The 20,128-nt window shown below is 45.0% G+C and overlaps 2 protein-coding genes across 2 annotated transcripts in view; both read left to right on the top strand.

Moving 5' to 3' along the window:
* Positions 1–20,128, top strand: part of LOC120986516 (histidine N-acetyltransferase-like) — a 227,957-nt gene that overhangs the window by 53,072 nt on the left and 154,757 nt on the right. The window lies entirely within an intron of this gene.
* The window catches only part of LOC120986517 (histidine N-acetyltransferase-like), a 36,241-nt gene that overhangs the window by 12,994 nt on the left and 3,119 nt on the right, over positions 1–20,128 (top strand). The window contains exon 2 of the mRNA XM_040415143.1: positions 8,796–9,020. Coding sequence (XP_040271077.1) covers positions 8,796–9,020 — 225 coding nt within the window. The remainder of the gene's footprint in view (positions 1–8,795; positions 9,021–20,128) is intronic.

The raw sequence follows: 20,128 nt of genomic DNA, 5'->3' as shown, positions 1-20,128 counted from the left end.
GGTAGGTGTTTTTAAACTTATTAAACAACCGCCAAGCTGTCTTGTATGCCTTTTGCGTGTTACTAGATAACGATTTGGACATCAGGCTCTTGGCCACCTCAAGAATGGGAGCTACTCCATCAGCAACTGGCCATGAAGCGGAGCTGGTGTTGGTAAATGGTCTGCCTCCGGGAAAACCTGAAAAAAGAGTGGAAAATTAAAGCGGGACAGTGCATCGGCTGCGACATTATGTAGCCCACTAATATGTGTGCAAACGAAATTATAGTTATGATGTAACGACAGCCAAACGAGCTTCCGTACGAAAGCCATTATGTGCCTGGATCCAGATCTACCCTTCATCAGAATGTCTGCGAGTGCCACATTGTCGGTTAGAAATAACACTGTCTGGTTTCTCCACCATTCACCCCATATCATAGCTGCCCCTACTATGGGATAAACTTCAAACGGTGAGGAGTTCCTTGAAAACCCAGGTATGCTGGTGATTTCTGTTGGCCATGGTTTCAGCAAACCAATGGGTGCCATGTATGGCTGAGAAGCCGGCAGTGGGAGAAGCGTCTGTGTGAACTACTGGCGAATGATTGGATACCACTGGAATAAATAAGGAGACTCCATTCCAGTGAGAGAGGAAGTTGTCCCACATCAATAAATCAGAAATGGCATCCTGATCTAGGTGAACTGGGCTATCTTGGCATGGTGCCTAAGGGAGGAGCACCAACAGTCTTGAAATAAATGATCTGCCCTGTGGAATGATCCGCATGGCAAAATTCAGCATGCCGAGAAGTGACTAAAGATCTGCCTTGGTGGTGACCCTTACATGGGCTAGCCTGTGCAGAACTGCCTTGATTCTGGCCAACTTCATCCTGTGGAAGACTGGCTTGCATATTTACTGTATCTAGGTGTATGCCTAGAAACGTGATCCCTGTGCTGGAGCCTTCGACCTTGTGTGGGGCCACTGGAACTTTGAGGTCTTCCAATGCTGTACACAAGACCTGTAAGTCTTGAGGCTCCTGAATTGGGGATTCTAACAGGAAAAAGTCGTCCAGGTAATGAATAATATGATTCACCCTGAAAGTATTGGACAAGACCCAATGCAGGGCGCTGGCAAACTGGTCAAATAACCAAGGGCTGGATTTTGACCCGAAAGTCCATTTATTAGCAAAATAATATAACCCCTGCCATTTCATGCCGTGCCATTGCCATAAGTCTGGTTGGATGGGCAGTAACTTAAATGCATCGGTAATGTCTGCTTTTGATAACCAAGCACCCTTCCCTAATCTAATTATGACCTGGATAGCTTTGTTTATAGATGCATATCTCATGGAGAATTCCTCTGAAGGAATTAATGAATTCAAGCTCGGTATTTGTAATGAATGCGGGGCCGACAAGTCATAAATTAACCGTTTTTTATTTGAGAACTTTCCAGTCACGATGCCTACTGGATTGATCCTCCAGCATGCAAAGGGAGGTTGGCTAAAAGGACCTATTTGATAACCCCTGTCTAATTCTGTCTGGATTAGTTGTGTGACTGCCTCCAGGTCTCTGGATGCTGATTGCAAATTCCCGCACTCGTATGAGGTCTGCGAGAGGGCGAGAAGACCTGTGTGGTAGCCGCTGACTAAACCCTTGACCACGAACTGCACCCACTCTGGATCTGGATGAGCAGTCAAGAACCGAGCCAGAAGCTCCACGTTAACCACGCTTAGTCATGCCGGGCCTTGATTTTTCTGAGGGCACGCAACGCGAGGATGGGCTCTGAAACAGATAGCACATAAGTGTAGTAACCTACACTGACTATAATGACAAGCTTTGTAAATGAAGTTATTGCATATCTGAGACTTCCCTAGGTATTTGATGGGATGTCCTAACTTATCGACCCCGGAGGCTGATTTATTACTGGACGGACCTGGGGCAGAACTAGGCTAAATAGATTCTGCATTGTTGTTCGCATTTGAACACCAACCTGCCATGTGGGAATAAGAATTACAGACGGTGCAGGTCGGAGCTTTCAGGCCTGCGAAATGGCAACAAAATAATTCAGTGTCTATATTAGACCAATCAAGGATATGTTGGCACTGTGTCAGGTTGGCTGCTGCTTTTGCCAAGAATGAGCGATGATAATCGAAAAAGGCTGTACCGCCATACTTATAACCTAATTCAACCAATTTGTACATGTATATGTCTAGCTCTGCCCTCCTATGCGGGTTGGCTGTACAAATAACGTCTCGGTATAAGCAAAACGCTAACACGAACTCGATATTGAGCTTCCTGTTTAACCTGGCATCCTTAGACTTCAGGATGACAGATACCTCTCTGCATGCTATGGTCTTATTGTCCAGGGCCTCATGTGTGGCAATAAGTAGGGATGCCAGATTGACGTCCCTGCCCTCCAATATATCTTGCCTGATATTAGCAGGAATGGAGCGATTGTGGGAATTTGAGTAGACCCACCAGGAACGCTGGACTGCACCACTGTAGCTACCGCTGGTGTCGGTGCCACCAATGCTGTGACAGCAGTACTGGCTTCAACCGACTCCATCCTGGCCTGTAAGTCCGACATGGACGACGCCATGTTGTTGACGGCGTGTAGCTGCGTGAGCGAAGTCTGGATGGTATCCATTGACACCACCTCCTGGCTCACGGGTGGTGCATCCGTGATGAGGAGACGATATAGTTCCGCTTTCCTTGCGGAGGCGGGAAAGGAGATGCCCCTTTTCCGCAACTCGGCGGATAACTTTGGGATAGTCCAGGATCTTAAGGATAGCACTGCGCTTCGCTCAGACTGTGAGTCCCCACTGTCCCGCAATGCAGATGAGCCCCCTGGAATGAATTCTTGCGACATCTTCCTACCGGCCAGTAAATGAGAACAATTAGTACCCCATAACCCGAACTGCGACCCGCTAAAATTATGCCCAAGTACCTTGCATGTCGTGTTCACCAGTGGACCCCAACCAACTAGAACGATTTGCCATGGTGGCCCCTACTGTGCAACCGCCACCTGCTTCGTGCCTGATTGTGCCACCTATGTGACCAGGCCTGTAGGTGAGACTGAACTTATTTATCTATTGGCGTGGTAGATTAGCTACCTACCATATGACTTGGGTATCGATCTATGACCTGACCGTAGTGGTCGTCTAGCCGTGTCCGTACCAGACATGCCTGGTCTGTGCCTGAAGTCGTGACAGGACTTGGTGTCGAGTCTGTAGTCGTGACAGACATGACCTTGCTGCGCCTGTGGGCATGGCACTGGATGTACAAATGTAATACCGTGATTCCGTGCGCCTGTAGTCGTGACAGGACTTGGTATCGAGTCTGTAGACGTGACAAATGACCAGATGGAGCGCCTGTAGTCATGACAGGACTTTATGCAGAGTCTGTGGACGTGACAGACGTGTTAATAGAATGCCTGTAGTCGTGACAGGACTTATCTCTGAGTCTGAGGTCGTGACAGACATACCGATAATGCGACGGTGTAGTTGAGCATGAGTGACCGCTATGCATACCCTATGCTTATTTAGGGCTTGTTGTGCCACAACGAAGTGACATGTAACTGTGAAAATATGTTTTTTTTTTGTTTTTTTTTACATTGCACTGCACGGTGAAAGGCAATAGTACAATAGAAACATAGGAAAGGCCAGGGCAGGGAGGCTCCAGCCATGAAGCGATTGGACAATATGTGTCACGGGTAAGGAAGGTAGAGAGGAAGTGCACCCCCTAAACTGCCACCCTCAACCCTGCCTACTTGCACCACCCGCCCTAGGTGACGGAGTGCAACTGGGCGACGATCCCTGTCCTACGTAAGTGTAGAGCAGAGCGAACAGAGAAAGAGAGGAACAGACAGCCAAGGCAGAAGGCGGTACACAAGACTAAGGAAAACGGATAGACAGGGAGGTAGATAAGACAACAGTACTCAGTGATGGGAAAGGCAATGGCGGGTCAAGTAGCCGAGGTCAGTCCGGGAGGTCACGTCAATACAAGGGATGAGGCAGGAGACGAAATCCGAGAACGAGCCGAGGTCAAATCCGAGAGATAGCGTAGGTACCAAGGGAGCGGGCAAAGCGAGGTCAGGAAACAAACAAGGTCAATACCAGAGGTCAAGTAGGAAGCAATAATAATAGTACACACAGCCCTAGAGATGAAAATCACAGGCAACCTGTAGCCAGCAGGCCGCCTGTATTTATAGTGGGGAGTGAGGGTCATGTGACGTGGCCAGCGTCACATGACCGACCGACAGACAGACAAGTCGAGCACCGAGTGATCAGCTTGGCGCTCAAGGCAGACCTAGGAGCAGGGAGCCTCCCAGCTAACAAAGCCGCCCTGGGAACTAGGCCAAACACAGATCCTCGCTCCCGAAGCTAAGCAGCAGGTCTGCGGCTGATGGGAGACCGAGTGCACCTTCGGAGCCCCGTTACAATATGGCTCCCAGTCCTAGACTCAGCTAGTAGTATGTATGATGAAAGGTTGATAATACAGGGGTCTCTTGAATTGGTAAAGGTTAGTTTTAGTGATAGAACAAGGCTCTAAATAATGCCCTTACAGCTCAGGAGAAAAACCGCAGAATTGTATAAATGTAATAAGACAGCAAACTCTATTTACATAGAGTAGACAACAGCCCATTCAAAGAACCGTAAGTGAAACCATATTATGCTGCTATAATGTTTGTGAGCAGCAGAGGGCGCTCATACCCCATGCCAACCGTCAACAGCGCGCGCTAATGTGAGGTAGCCGGCGGGCATGCGAGCACTCCTACTGCCACAAAGAGCCCCTGGCTCCATACTGCCGCCCTCCCTCCTACTGCAACCCCGGCCGCCGTATGTTGTGCCCCTGGGGAAGACCCGGTCCGGTGTCCCCAAGAGCCTGGTCTCACTATGGCCAGAGCAGTCCTAGCTATAGCATGGCCAGCGCCCGAACGCTGACCTGAACAACCCGGAAGTTCAGGACTGACGTCGACCCCAGGAATGACGTTGATGCAGCAGGTATGTGCCGCTGTATTTTAACCGTGGTTGGCCCTGCCTCCCCTCGCACAAATATGGCAATATTAATTGCCTAACATATATATATATATATATATATATATATATATATATGTATACAATTTTAAAAAAATAAATACAATTTTTATAAATAAAAATTAATAATTTTTTTTACTCCATTTTACCAGTGTCATGAAGTACAATATGTGATGAAAAAACAATCTCAGAACGGCCTGGATAAGTAAAAGCCTTTTAAAGTTATTCACACAAAAAGTGACACTGGTTAGATTTGGAAAAAATGGCCTGGTCCTTAAGGTGAAAATGAGCCCGGTCCTAAAGGGGTTAAAGGGGTTGTCCGAATTATTATATTTTTTTTTTTAGTGCTGCCTTCTCTGCTCGGTTTACCTGCTCATCACTTCAAATGCTACGGTGAGCAGGTGAACAGAAAAAGCAGCTCTCATAGGAGCGTTGCCCTCTCTTCAAATAACTGGTCGTTGGGGGTGCCGGAGGACCCTGGCCGATCTGATATTGATGACCTATTCTGAGGATAGGTCATCAGTAGTTAAAAGAGGACAACCCTTCTAACAGTAGGACTGGAGGGAAGGGGTTAGGTTGAGAATTTGGCATGGGGGGGTTTCAATATTTGCCTCGGGCAACGGAAAAGCTAGGTGCACCAACACAGTGAAGGAGGGCCCAAGCTGAGCTCTTGCACCAGGGCCCGTGAGCCTTTAGCTACACCCCTGGCCGCGGGCCTCTGCTGTTTGAAACAGCAGAGAAAAGCTGGCAATGGCACGCGCAAGCTGGCGCAATGTTTAAACTTCGCTTCACATCACTCCATCGTACATGTAGGGAGTTGGTAGCGAAAGTGTTTAGGAAACAATATTGAAAGTCTTCTGTAAGGAGTGACCTCGTGTTTAGGTTGATGTCCTACATCTATTACTTTTGGGTTATATGTCAGCAGCATGTTCCAATTAAACAGGGGAAAAGTTAGGAGGATGTTTCATAGTTTAGTTGTATCTTGTGAGAACCTGCTGAATAGCTTTATATTTTAAGCATAAAGCTGCTTTCAAAATTTAAGGCCGACTCCAATATAATAAACACATATATCTCTTATCGGCTCTTTCTAGATCTGTGGTTGTGCCATGGTTAGAAAGATGGTTCCTAATGTAATACCCCAGAGTGGCATTACCACCTTTTACGCCTCGCCACTATCTTCTATGGTTAATATAATGTCATCAATGCACTTATTTCCAGATCCTGCAAAATGTGTACATGTATTTCTATGCAACTGTTGTGTTAAAGTGTAATGTGCCTGGTTCACCAGCAGATGGCGGCAACAATGGCAGTGCTAGTTTACATCGAATGGAACCTTTCCTTCCATTCTAGCCCTCTTTAGTCAGAGGGAGGAGTTTAGTGAAGGTCAGTCTGGCCTACCCCCTCTCCAAGGGAGGTTGTGCTGCTGAGAGCTCGTCCCTTCTGGACAAGGCCTGCTTAGGCCAGCAGAGCACTATCGGCAATGCTGGATGTGGAGGTTCCAGCTACAAGCCTCAGGAGCCTGGAGGAAAAGTTCCCTAGATAAAGACAGAGCCAGATTACAGAAAGTTAAGTTGCAGCATACAGCAAAGGAAAAGTTCCTATTTAATCCTAATAGCACAGCAGAGCCAAAGAGTAACAGATGTAGCAGAACCGAATGTGTTCGCCTGCCAGAATTAATGTAAAAGTCTGCTGAGAACCAAGATGGTCTGTAAACTGTTGGAGAAACGTTTATTCAAGTAATACTGTTATTCAACGTTATACCTCAATCTCTTTCTTGATCCCACCATTCAAATTCCCTTTTCATATGCAACGGATGGCTACTTCAGGGTGAGCATTATAACAGTAGGGGGTATTATAAATACTGGGGGAATGCTTGTATTGTGTTTAAAAAAAAAACACAAATTAGGTATCGCTGAGTCTGTAACAACCTTCTCTATAAAAATACCACATGAACTCACCCCCTCAGGTGAACACTGTAAAAAGTGTCAAAAAAGCCTTTTTTTTTTGTCACCTTACAATCACAAAAAATGCAATGGTAAGCGATCAAAAAGTCGTACGCACCCTAAAATAGTACTAATCAAACTGTCATCTCATACCGAAAAAAGAGCCCCTACATAAGACAGTCGCCCATAAAAGTAAAAAAAACTATAAAAAAAATAAAATTCAAAAATGCTTTATTATGTAAAACTGAAACAATATTTGGTATTTTCGTGTCCATAACAACCTGCTCTATAAAAATACCACATGATTTAACCATTCATTAATATTGTGCCAAAACAGCTTTTTTTTTTGTTTATGTGCCTTCACTTTATTACTTTACTGAGAGAGTAGTGGATGCATGGAATAGCCTTCCTGCAGAAGTGGTAGCTGCAAATACAGTGAAGGGGTTTAAGCATGCATGGGATAGGCATAAGGCCATCCTTCATATAAGATAGGGCCAGGGGCTATCCATAGTACTCATTATATTGGGCAGACTAGATGGGCCAAATGGTTCTTATCTGCCGACACATTCTATGTTTCACAAAAAGTGTAATATAGAGCAACCAAAAATCATATGTTCCCTAAAATAGTACCAACAAAACTGCCACCTTATCCCATAGTTTCCAAAATGGGGTCATTTTCTGCATCAGGGGGTCTTCAAATGTGACATGGCAACTTAAAATTATCCTAGTTAAATCTGCCTTCCAAAAACCATATGGCGTTCCTTTCCTTCTGCGCCCTGCAGTGTGCCTGTACAGCAGTTTACAACCACATATGGCGTGTTTCTGTAAATTACAGAACCGGGGCAATAAATATTGAGTTTTGTTTGGCTTTTAACCATTGTTTTGTTACTGGAAAAAATTAATTAAAATGGAAATTCTGCCAAAAAAGTGAAATTCTGAAATGTCATCTCCATTTTCCTTTAATTCTTGTGGAACACCTAAAGGGTTAACAAAGTTAGTAAAATCAGTTTTGAATACCTTGAGGGGTGTAGTTTCTAAAATGGGGTCATTTTTGGGTGGTTTCTATTATGTAAGCCTAACAAAAAGACTTCAGACCTAAACTGGTCCTGAAAAAGTGGGTTTTGGAAATTTTCAGAAAAATTTCGAGATTTGCTTCTAAACTTCAAAGCCTTCTAACGTCCCCAAAAAATAAAATGGCATTCGCAAAATGATCCAAACATGAAGTAGACATATGGGGAATGTAAAGTAATAACTATTTTGAGGTATTACTATCCATGGTGAATTTTTCCATTTTTTTTTTTTTTTTTTTATAAAGGTAAAACATAGACTCAAATTGTACTTCATGTTAGTGGTAAATGTGTCACAAGAAAACAGTCTCGGAATCGCTTGGATAAGTAAAAGCATTCTAAAGTTATTACCACAGAGTGAAATATGCCAGATTTGCAAAATGTGACATAGTCCTTACGGTCAAAACTGGCTTGGCCTTGAAGGTCTAAAAGTTCCCCACCTCTAAAATGGTCAGATGACAGCAGACAAGTTGCCCGTGTTTTTGAGATGCATGACTTGACGTTGCCCCACCAAGGTCACCATGTAGCCTTAGCCTTACATTGCAATTATGTTTTGAGGACCAGATGGGTGGGCCAGATGGGTTTTGGACTGATAATATAAAAAGTTTCCATTCACTGTCAAAAGGAATTCAAACATAAAGTATACTAGAAAATTGAAGATGTGTTCATAAAATATGACAAAGTACTGCTTGTATGTCCTCCTGTATGGTCAGATCTTAGAGCAGAAACTCCATGACTTACTCTATGCTCATCTTGTTGTTCTCCTTATGGATCGTCAGGTTGCCTTTGAGTCTTTCATAGTGCTTGATGATGGAACTACTGCTGTGATGGAAGGTCTTCGTGTAGCCGCCGAGATGAGAAGACGTGGAGTGGGTGGAGTGATTGATAGGTTTTGCTGGAATGTTTTATGTTCTGACCACCCGAAGGTTAAAATACTTCGATTCTCTCGATCTGAGAATCCACCAGCTATTATGCTGGAAACATGCAAAAGGATCACCTGTAAGGTAGGTTCAACCTTTCTTTTATTTTTCTTATTTTATTTTTATTTTTTTTATCTCTATTTAATGGCATTTCAGCAATAAGAAAAAAAAATTAAAATGCAGAACCGACAATGTAAGTGTTCCTCCCCATAATCCCCATGAGCAGAGAGATAAAAACTTATCTAGATCATTCACTTGTTTTTGATTCACCACGGCGTCCAAGAGTCAATAAATGCCTCATAATTGGTTAAATTATAAATAGGTTAAATAGGTTAAATTATTGTCCAGATATCTTAGTGTAGGGGTGTTATGGGAAAGCCAGAACCGTGCATTTGCCTTGTATGCAATAAATGAAAGGGACTTCAGCAAGTCACATTTATCCTGTAGAGGAAGTAAATACAAGGCACTTACAATACTAATGTATTGTGATTGTCCATATTGCTTCCTTTTGGATTCCTTTTCCCATCACATTATTCACTGATCGTTTCCATGGTTACGACCACCCTGCAATCCAGCAGCAGTGGTCGTGCTTGCACACTGTAGGAAAAAAGCACCAGCCTATGTGCGGTCCCCATGGTCCTGGCCACCAGAAAGGCCGGCGCTTTTTCCTATAGTGTGCAAGCACGACCACCGCTCATGGATTTCATGGTGGTCATTACTAGAGATGAGCTAATCTAATCCCACGTAGTGGAATTCGATCCAAATTTTAGGAATTATTCTTTTCGCCCAGAAGCAGAATTTCCTCATGCTTCGCGTCAGCGAAATAGCTTAAAGAGGACCTTTCATCGGTCACTTACTATTATCCCTGGGAGCCGCTCCGTTCTCCTGCTATGCCCTCCGGTATGTTCGGTCACTTGGTTATAGTAGGCGGAGACTTAGGGGACTTGGTTATAGTAGGAGGAGTCTGCCCTTGTTCTCCTGGGCGTCACCTTCTCCTAGGCTGTAGTGCTGGCCAATTGCAGCGCAGAGCTCACAGCCTGGGAGTTTTTTTTCTCCCAGGCTGTGAGCTCTGCTCTGCGATTGGCCAGTGCTACAGCCTAGGAGAAGGAGACGCCCAGGAGAACAAGGGCAGACTCCTCCTACTATAACCAAGTCCCCTAAGTCTCCTCCTACTATGACCAAGTGACCGAACATACCGGAGGGCATAGCAAAAGAACTGAGCGGCGCCCAGGGATAATAGTATGTGCAGTGAGATCCCTGGGCGCAGCTGTACAGATCATGACACTTAGTTCACAATGTTTGGACCGATGAAAGGTCCTCTTTAATCCTGAAATTCAAACGTGATGTAATCTCGCACTGCACGGGATTTCGGCCGAGATCTTAAAGCGAATGGCGGCGGCCAGCCCGTGGCGAGCAAATGGACGTGGTAAGTTTAATGTAATGTTTTTTTTATTTATGTTAATGTCACACTGTTTGTACCTTTCAGATGTTGCGTTCATACATGATCGTAGCATCTGAGTGTACAATGACGGGGGGCGACGCTATCGCAGCTCCCTGTCATTGCACCCGCTAATTTTAAAAAAATGCTCTTTGTGGCGAAGTAATCCGTCTCGAAGCGAATTTTATTTTATTTTTTGTGAAGTTCGGCGAATCAGCTGATTTGAATTTTCCGTAAATTTGCTCATCATTGTTCGTAACCATGGAAATAATCAGTGTAGAATATGGTGGTGGGGGGGGGAGGTGAATCCAGCCAGCAAAGGAGGCAATATGGACAATCGCAATACATTAGTAAGAGCCTTGTATTTAACTTTCTTTACATGATAACTGCCACTTGCTGAAGTGAGACAAACCCTTTAAGCACTGCAGATCGCAAGATGGTGAACTTAATAAAAATTATCCATCTCCAAGGGGACTAATTCTCGAGTCGAGTGGGATAGTCTCTAGAAAAATACATTGTAGACGAGATATGGCCTCTTTCCAGGACCTAATTAATTTAGGACGTCTCCAAGAAATGTGGTGGCCCCAGACATCTCGGTACATCTGTTTTTTGTTATCTGGCATAATGTGTGATGTATGAAAGTACAGTATTGTGCAGTATAAAATTCCTCTCTGGTGTATCTGAGATATAGTCCAGGAGGCTAATAGGGTGCAGAAATGCACAGTACTAGAGTAGGAAGTGCCCATACTGCACCATGAAAAAGGGATGGCGCATGCTTCAAGGAGTACTGGGCAGGGAATGTTAGTGTAATGGGGGCCATCAGGCTAAATTGTGCTAAGTAGGTGGGGAAGAATGAGAGTATTGGGCGTGGAGCTGCACTCCTGAGAGGTTCATTGGAGGATGCTGAGAAGAGCTGCCTGCATCATAAATGACACTCCGACAACATTGAAGAGTTCAAGCAAGAAGAGGTGGTTTTACATGGCTTATACAAAAGATGTAGTTTCTGTCAGGACTAGTTTAGCAAGCCATGATGTGCATGGTTCCTGGCTCAGCATACAAACCCAGAGCTAGGTGGAGGATTTAAGTCAGTTAATCATTACAAGTTTCCTGTGATTGCGTAAAGTCGCTCTTTTTGTACTTCTATGCTTTATGTCTGAACTGAAGATCTGCTTGTCAACACTGTGTACCTACCTTGGTTTGATTTGGCTTCTGATTTTCCTGCTATTCTGACCGTGTCAAGTTTCTGCATTAACCAATCTGCTGTTTAGACACAATCTGTCTCTCCTAGTTCTACAACTCTTTGCACCCATTCTGGTCTTTCTAGAATGTACTTGCACCAATTTTCTGCTACCTTACTCCAGACCTAATGTGATTTTATCCAGTCCAACTGGCCTTGCAGCAAGTTCTGGTGAAGAACCTAGTGTTAGCCTTAGCTTCCTATTAACAGGCAATTTCTAATTTTGATGACTGTAGTTCTGAACTGTGACCATAGTATTTCCTTACATAATATTTAGTCAGATAAGTTTCTGCTACCACAACTGTACCTGGTCTGTTTTTAATGAGCTTAAACACTGCTATAAGCTTAAGCCTACCTTTTAGCCCCTTAGTATTTCAAAATGACACCTTCAGCCTGTCTGCACAGGGAAGAAAAAGGAAGAAAACCATGGACCTCTTTGCTCGTGGAAAATTCAATCTCATCCAAAAACCAATTAACAGGTCCATTAGTCAAGTATAGCAAAATAAACCCTCCCCCACCATATCTTATCAACGCTAATGTCACGATTAGGGTTGAGCGAACCCGAACTGTAAAGTTCGGGTTCGTACCAAACTTTAGGATTTTTGGACCCCGGACCCGAACCTGAACATTTCTGTAAAGGTTCGGTTTCGGTGTTCAGCGCTTTCTTGGTGCTTTTTGAAAGGCTGCACAGCAGCCAATCAACAAGCGGTATGCTACTTGCCACAAGAGGCCATCACAGCCATGCCTACTAATGGCCTGGCTGTGATTGGCCAGAGCAGCATGTGACCCAGCCTCTATATAAGCTTGGGTCACGTAGCGCTGCACGTCACTCTTCTGTTACAAGTGTAGGGAGAGGATGCTGCTGGACTTGTGATTTCAGGGAGAGCATAGGAGAGAATCTAACTCAGCGATCTACAGAAAAATAGTTGTGTGGGTGCAGGGCACAATCGTTTTACCCTGCCCTGAGCTCATTGACAAAAAAATACAAACTTTTAGAATTCTGTTAGCTAGGTGGGTAGCGGCGGCGGCAGCCATTTTATGCATGCTCAGTGCACCAGCACTGCATCTGAGCTTTTGAAACATTGCAAATCACCATTTTTTTGGGGGGAAACTACAACATCTGGATTAGTCAGTGTGCAATTTAAGGTAGAAATACACCCATCATTTTCTAGGGTTTGAAAAACACACTCTTGACAAAAAACACTATTTTCAGGCCTTGCAGCATCAGCACATGTGAAATTACAGGCTTATATACTGCTGTCAAATTCAGTTTTTAAACAAACACTCATTTGGGCACAAAAAATTTAGTTGGCAGACTTTGATGCAGATGTCATTGTGAGATACACCCTTAATACATTTGGGTTACATTCAGAGATTTTAAATACCGCCATTTGGTGCACTAATATTGAATTCAGGCCTACACTGATTCAGGCCCTGTGAGATACCCCCTCTACATACAGGGGTTTGAATAAGGCATTTGAAAAACAGCCATTTGAAATACAGCCATTTTGTGCAAAGATATATTTACTTCAGGCCTACACTGTTCTGGCCGTGTGAGATACCCCCCTACATACAGGGGTTTGAATCAGGCATTTGAAATACAGCCATTTGAAATACCGCCATTTTGGGCAAAGATATATTTACTTCAGGCCTACAGAGGTTCAGGCCCTCTGAGATACTACCTCTACATACAGGGGTTTGAATTAGGTATTTGAAATACAGCCATTTGAAATACAGCCTTTTTGTGCAAAGATATATTTACTTCAGGCCTACACTGGTTCAGACCGTGTGAGATACCCCCCTACATACAGGGGTTTGAATTAAGCATTTGAAATACAGCCATTTGAAATACAGCCATTTTGTGCAAAGATATATTTACTTCAGGCCTACAGAGTTTCAGGCCCTGTGAGATACCACCTCTACATACAGGGGTTTGAATTAGGCATTTGAAATACAGCCATTTGAAATACAGCCATTTTGTGCAAAGAAATCTTTAATTGAGGCCTAGTCTGGTTCAGGCCGTGTGAGACACACTCTTTACATACTGTTGTTCTTTTCTACTATTAATTAAACACCCATTTAGGGCAAGATCCTAAATTCAAAAAAATATGAGGAGAGCGTCAAATAAGGGACGTGGCCCAGGTCGTAGTGCTGCTGGTGGAGCTCCTGTTGCAGGGAGAGGATGTGGTCGATCTGTGCCAGCTACACGCACAAGTGAAACCCCTTCCTCAGGTACGAGTAGGAGACAAAACCTGCAGCGGTATTTGGTCGGGCCTAATGCTGCTCTACGAATGGTGAGGCCTGAACAAGTACAGACGATAGTAGATTGGGTTGCTGACAGTGGATACAGAGCCACCAGCACAGCAGAAGAGGGAGCAGGGTGCAAAAGCGGAGCGGCCGTCCTCGAGACAGTACGCCTCCTACTGCCCACCGCAGCAAGGGACTGAGCACACCAAAGCCAGCTCCAAGGAGTTCCCTGGCGTGGCAGTTCTTCAGACAATGTGCTGACGACAAGACACGAGTGGTTTGCACGCTGTGCAATCAGAGCCTGAAGCGAGGAATAAACGTTCTCAACCTGAGCACAACCTGCATGACCAGGCATTTAAGTGCAAAGCACGAGCTGCAGTGGAGTAGACACCTCAAAAACCAAGAAAGGTCCCTGGCTCCTCCTGCTTCCTCTTCTGCTGCAGTTGCGGCCTCTTCATCCAGCTCTGGAGTGACAGTGCCACCTGGCACCTCACAAACAGAGGATCTGCCAGCAACACCACCACCTGGGTCACCAAGCATCTTCACAATGTCCCACGGAAGCGTTCAGCTCTCCATATCCCAAATGCTGAAGAGGAAGAAGAAGTGCCCCCCTACATACCCGTGATCCCTAGCCCTGAATGCCAGCATTTCTAAATTACTTACCTTTGAAATGCTGTCATTCCGTCTGGTGGAGACGGATAGTTTTAAAGGCCTTATGGTGGTGGCTGTCCCACAGTACGTCGTGCCCAGCCGCCACTACTTTTCAAATCGAGCCATCCCTTCCCTTCACAACCAAGTAGGGGACAAAATCAGGTGTGCACTGCGCAACGCCATCTGTGGCAAGGTGCACCTGACTACGGATACGTGGACCAGTAAGCACGGTAAGGGCCGTTATATCTCCATAACAGCACACTGAAAAAACAGAGCAGGAGGCGGATAGCAGTTTGGCGCATGTCCTTCCACCACCGAGGATTGCAGGGCGCTTCAGTTTGCCTACTGTTGCTTCCTCCTCCTCTACCAGCTCGTCATCCGGTCAGCGTAACACCTTCACCACCAACTTCAGCACAGCCAGGGGTAAATGACAGCAGGCGGTTTTAAAACTTATCTGTTTGGGGGACAAACCCCACACCGCGCAGGAGCTGTGGACGGGCCTTGAACAACAGACCGATGAGTGGTTTGTGCCAGTCAGCCGCCTCAAGCCCGGCCTGGTGGTGTGCGATAATGGGCGAAATCTCGTAGCAGCCCTGGGACTAGCCGGTTTGATGCACACCGCCTCCTCAAACTCCTACTCCATATGGAACTCCACCTCATAAATCCATATATTTTTTTTTGTGCGTGTTTTATTTTATATCATTTCAATACTTTGTCATTTACATTTTCTGGTGGAATTCACCAATTTTTGGGTGTATAGTACCACTGCTATACCTAGTAGGCCGGTTAACAGAAAATATATATTTGTCAGTTACATTTGCAGTTGAAATTCAACAATTTTTGGGTGTGAAGTACCACTGCTATACCTAGTAGACAGGTTAAATAATAAAAAAATTGTCTCTTGCATTTCATGGTGAAATTCACTAATTGTTGGGTGTGAAGTACCACTGCTATACCTAGTAGGCCGGTTAAAAAAAACAAAAACATTTCATTCAGCACAGCCAGGGGTAAATGACAGCAGGCGGTTTTAAAACTTATTTGTTTGGGGGACAAACCCCACACCGCGCAGGAGCTGTGGACGGCCCTTGAACAACAGACCGATGAGTGGTTTGTGCCAGTCAGCCTCAAGCCCGGCCTGGTGGTGTGCGATAATGGGCGAAATCTCGTAGCAGCTCTGGGACTAGCCGGTTTGATGCACATCCCTTGCCTGGCGCATGTGCTGAATTTGGTGGTGCAGAGATTCCTTAAAAATTACCCACGACATGTCAGAGCTGCTGCATAAAGTGCGGGCCGTCTGTGCGCGCTTTCGGTGTTCTCACCCTGCTGGTGCTCGCCTGTCAGCGCTGCAGCGTAACTTCGGCTTTCCCGCTGACCGCCTCATATGCGACGTGCCCACAAGGTGGAACTCCACCTTGCACATGCTGGCCACACTGTGCGAGCAGCAGCAGGCGATAGTGGAGTTTCAGCTGCAGCACGCACAAGTGAGTCGCTCGGCGGAACAGCACCACTTCACCACCAATGACTGGGCCTCCATGCGAGACCTGTGTTCCTTGTTGCACTGTTTCGAGTACTCCACCAACATGGCCAGTGCCGATAACGCCGTTCTCAGCGTTACTATCCCACTTCTATGCCTCCTTGAAAAAACGCTCCTGGCGATGATGGAAGAGGATGTGGCACAGGAGGAGGAGGAGGAGGAGAAGGAAGAGGGATCATTTCGTAGGAGTTCCTGCACCCAAAAACCCAAAGTACACAATTGTCCAGCCAGGGCATAGTTCTGGAGGATGAGGAGATGGAGGAGGAGGAACCATGTTCACAGCAGGGTGACACCCAGACCAGCTCATGGCCATCACTGGTGCGTGGATGGGGGGATACAGAGGACACAGACGATACACCTCCCACAGAGGACAGCTTTTCGTTGCCTCTGGGCAGCCTGGCACACATGAGCGATTACATGCTGCAGTGTCTCCGCAACGACCGCCGAGTTGCCCACATTCTAACTTGTGCTGATTACTGGGTAGCCACGCTGCTGGATCCCTGTTACAAGGACAACGTACCGTCCTTAATTCCGTCACTGGAGCGTGATCGTAAGATGCGCGAGTACAAGCGCACGCTGGTAGATCCGCTGCTGATGGCATTCTCACCTGACAGCGGGGGCACAGTGGAAGCACAAGGCGAAGGCAGAGGACGAGGAAGAGGTCGCCAACGCAGTTGGGGCACCACCAGCACCTCAGAAGGCAGGGTTAGCATGGCCGAAATGTGGAAAAGCTTTGTCAGCACACCACAACAACCAGCACCACCAGCTGATATGGAACGTCTTAGCAGGAGGCAGCATTTCACCAACATGGTCGAGCAGTATGTGTGCACACGCCTACATGTACTGAATGACTGGTCCTTCCCCTTAAACTTCTGGGTCTCCAAATTGGGCACATGGCCTGAGCTTGCCCTTTACGCCTTGGAGGTGCTGACCTGCCCTGCAGCCAGTATATTATCTGAACGTGTGTTTAGCACAGCAGGGGGCGTCATCACAGACAAGCGCAGCCGCCTGTCCACAGCCAATGTGGACAAGCTCACGTTCATTAAAATGAACCAGGCATGGATCCCTCAGGACTTGTCCGTACCTTGTGCAGAATAGACATGTATACCGGCACTAAGCAGCCATTGTTATACTGCAGCGCAATTGCTCATGTTTGTATTTTGGATATTTCACACTCTTTTGGAGTGTACCTTAATTTTACAAAATTAAATTAAAACCAAAAACCTGTGTTGACTATCTCATCCTCCTCCACCGCCGCTTACACCTACTCCGCTACGTCCACCGCCTCCTCAAACTCCTACTCCATATGGAACTCCACCTCATAAATCCATTTATTTTTTTTTGTACGTGATTTATTTTATATAATTTCACTACTTTGTCATTTACATTTTCTGGTGGAATTCACAAATTTTTGGGTGTATAGTACCACTGCTATACCTAGTAGGCCGGTTAACAGAAAATATATATTTGTCAGTTACATTTGCAGTTGAAATTCAACAATTTTTGGGTGTGAAGTACCACTGCTATACCTACAGGGAGTGCAGAATTATTAGGCAAGTTGTATTTTTGAGGATTAATTTTATTATTGAACAACAACCATGTTCTCAATGAACCCAAAAAACTCATTAATATCAAAGCTGAATATTTTTGGAAGTAGTTTTTAGTTTGTTTTTAGTTTTAGCTATTTTAGGGGGATATCTGTGTGTGCAGGTGACTATTACTGTGCATAATTATTAGGCAACTTAACAAAAAACAAATATATACCCATTTCAATTATTTATTTTTACCAGTGAAACCAATATAACATCTCAACATTCACAAATATACATTTCTGACATTCAAAAACAAAACAAAAACAAATCAGTGACCAATATAGCCACCTTTCTTTGCAAGGACACTCAAAAGCCTGCCATCCATGGATTCTGTCAGTGTTTTGATCTGTTCACCATCAACATTGCGTGCAGCAGCAACCACAGCCTCCCAGACACTGTTCAGAGAGGTGTACTGTTTTCCCTCCTTGTAAATCTCACATTTGATGATGGACCACAGGTTCTCAATGGGGTTCAGATCAGGTGAACAAGGAGGCCATGTCATTAGATTTTCTTCTTTTATACCCTTTCTTGCCAGCCACGCTGTGGAGTACTTGGACGCGTGTGATGGAGCATTGTCCTGCATGAAAATCATGTTTTTCTTGAAGGATGCAGACTTCTTCCTGTACCACTGCTTGAAGAAGGTGTCTTCCAGAAACTGGCAGTAGGACTGGGAGTTGAGCTTGACTCCATCCTCAACCCGAAAAGGCCCCACAAGCTCATCTTTGATGATACCAGCCCAAACCAGTACTCCACCTCCACCTTGCTGGCGTCTGAGTCGGACTGGAGCTCTCTGCCCTTTACCAATCCAGCCACGGGCCCATCCATCTGGCCCATCAAGACTCACTCTCATTTCATCAGTCCATAAAACCTTAGAAAAATCAGTCTTGAGATATTTCTTGGCCCAGTCTTGACGTTTCGGCTTGTGTATCTTGTTCAGTGGTGGTCGTCTTTCAGCCTTTCTTACCTTGGCCATGTCTCTGAGTATTGCACACCTTGTGCTTTGGGCACTCCAGTGATGTTGCAGCTCTGAAATATGGCCAAACTGGTGGCAAGTGGCATCTTGGCAGCTGCACGCTTGACTTTTCTCAGTTCATGGGCAGTTATTTTGCGCCTTGGTTTTTCCACACGCTTCTTGCGACCCTGTTGACTATTTTGAATGAAACGCTTGATTGTTCGATGATCACGCTTCAGAAGCTTTGCAATTTTAAGAGTGCTGCATCCCTCTGCAAGATATCTCACTATTTTTGACTTTTCTGAGCCTGTCAAGTCCTTCTTTTGACCCATTTTGCCAAAGGAAAAGAAGTTGCCTAATAATTATGCACACCTGATATAGGGTGTTGATGTCATTAGACCACACCCCTTTTCATTACAGAGATGCACATCACCTAATATGCGTAATTGGTAGTAGGCTTTCGAGCCTATACAGCTTGGAGTAAGACAACATGCATAAAGAGGATGATGTGGTCAAAATACTCATTTGCCTAATAATTCTGTACAGGGTGTAGTAGACAGGTTAAATAATAAAAAAATTGTCTCTTACATTTCATGGTGAAATTCACTAATTGTTGGGTGTGATGTACCACTGCTATACCTAGTAGGCCGGTTAAAAAAAAAAATAATTGGCAGTTACATTTTATAGTGAAATTCAGCAATTTTTTGGTGTGATGTACCTATTAGACCGGTAAAAAAACCAAAAACTTTTGTCATTTACATTTTTGGTCAAATTCATAAATTTTTGGGTGTAATATGCACCTCCTCTACCTAGTTGACAGCTTAATAAATTTCAATAATTTTTATTTTACATTTTCGGGTGACAATAAACAATTGTTTTCTGTCATAGACCCCTGCTCTACCAAGTAGACAGGCTAATTAATTTCTGTAATTTTTCTGTTACATTCTTGGGTTGACATTATACAATTTTAGACGTGAATAAACCCCTGCTCTGCATAGGTGACGGGGAATACAATTTCTGAAATGCTTCTTTAATTGATGCGCGCAACCTCCTTTGATTCAATGCTTAAACTTAAGCAAGTTGTACCACATTTAAGCTTCAATACTTTGTCCCACATTTCCGCTATACTCTTTTGGCCAACATTTGCGCCTCAATAGCTTTTCCCACAATTCCGCTTGACTCTTTTGGCCCACATTTGGGCTCCTGTAATTTGTCCCACATTTGCGCCTCAATAACTTTTCCCACATTTCTTCTTGATCCCAATTTTTTTTAGAAATTTATCTCCCTTAAATTTGGTCTCTTTTTCTCACGCTCCCTCTCCGGCCTGGAACCCTGATTCCCCGCCACCCATAATCACCATGGTAGGCGCATAAAAGAACATCGAAAGTTGATAGGGCAGATATCGAATTGGATCGTGAACATCACGGGGACGTGCGACATGGTGGTTGGGTCAGTAAGTATGCACAGGCCTACACAAACTAAATGACAGGGGTCAGCCCCTGCAACTTCTGGGTCTCCAAATTGGGCACATGGCCTGAGCT

Source organism: Bufo bufo, chromosome 1, assembly GCF_905171765.1.
Source record: "Bufo bufo chromosome 1, aBufBuf1.1, whole genome shotgun sequence".
NCBI classification, from domain to species: Eukaryota; Metazoa; Chordata; class Amphibia; order Anura; family Bufonidae; genus Bufo; species Bufo bufo.
This window is presented reverse-complemented; position numbering and strand designations above follow the sequence as displayed.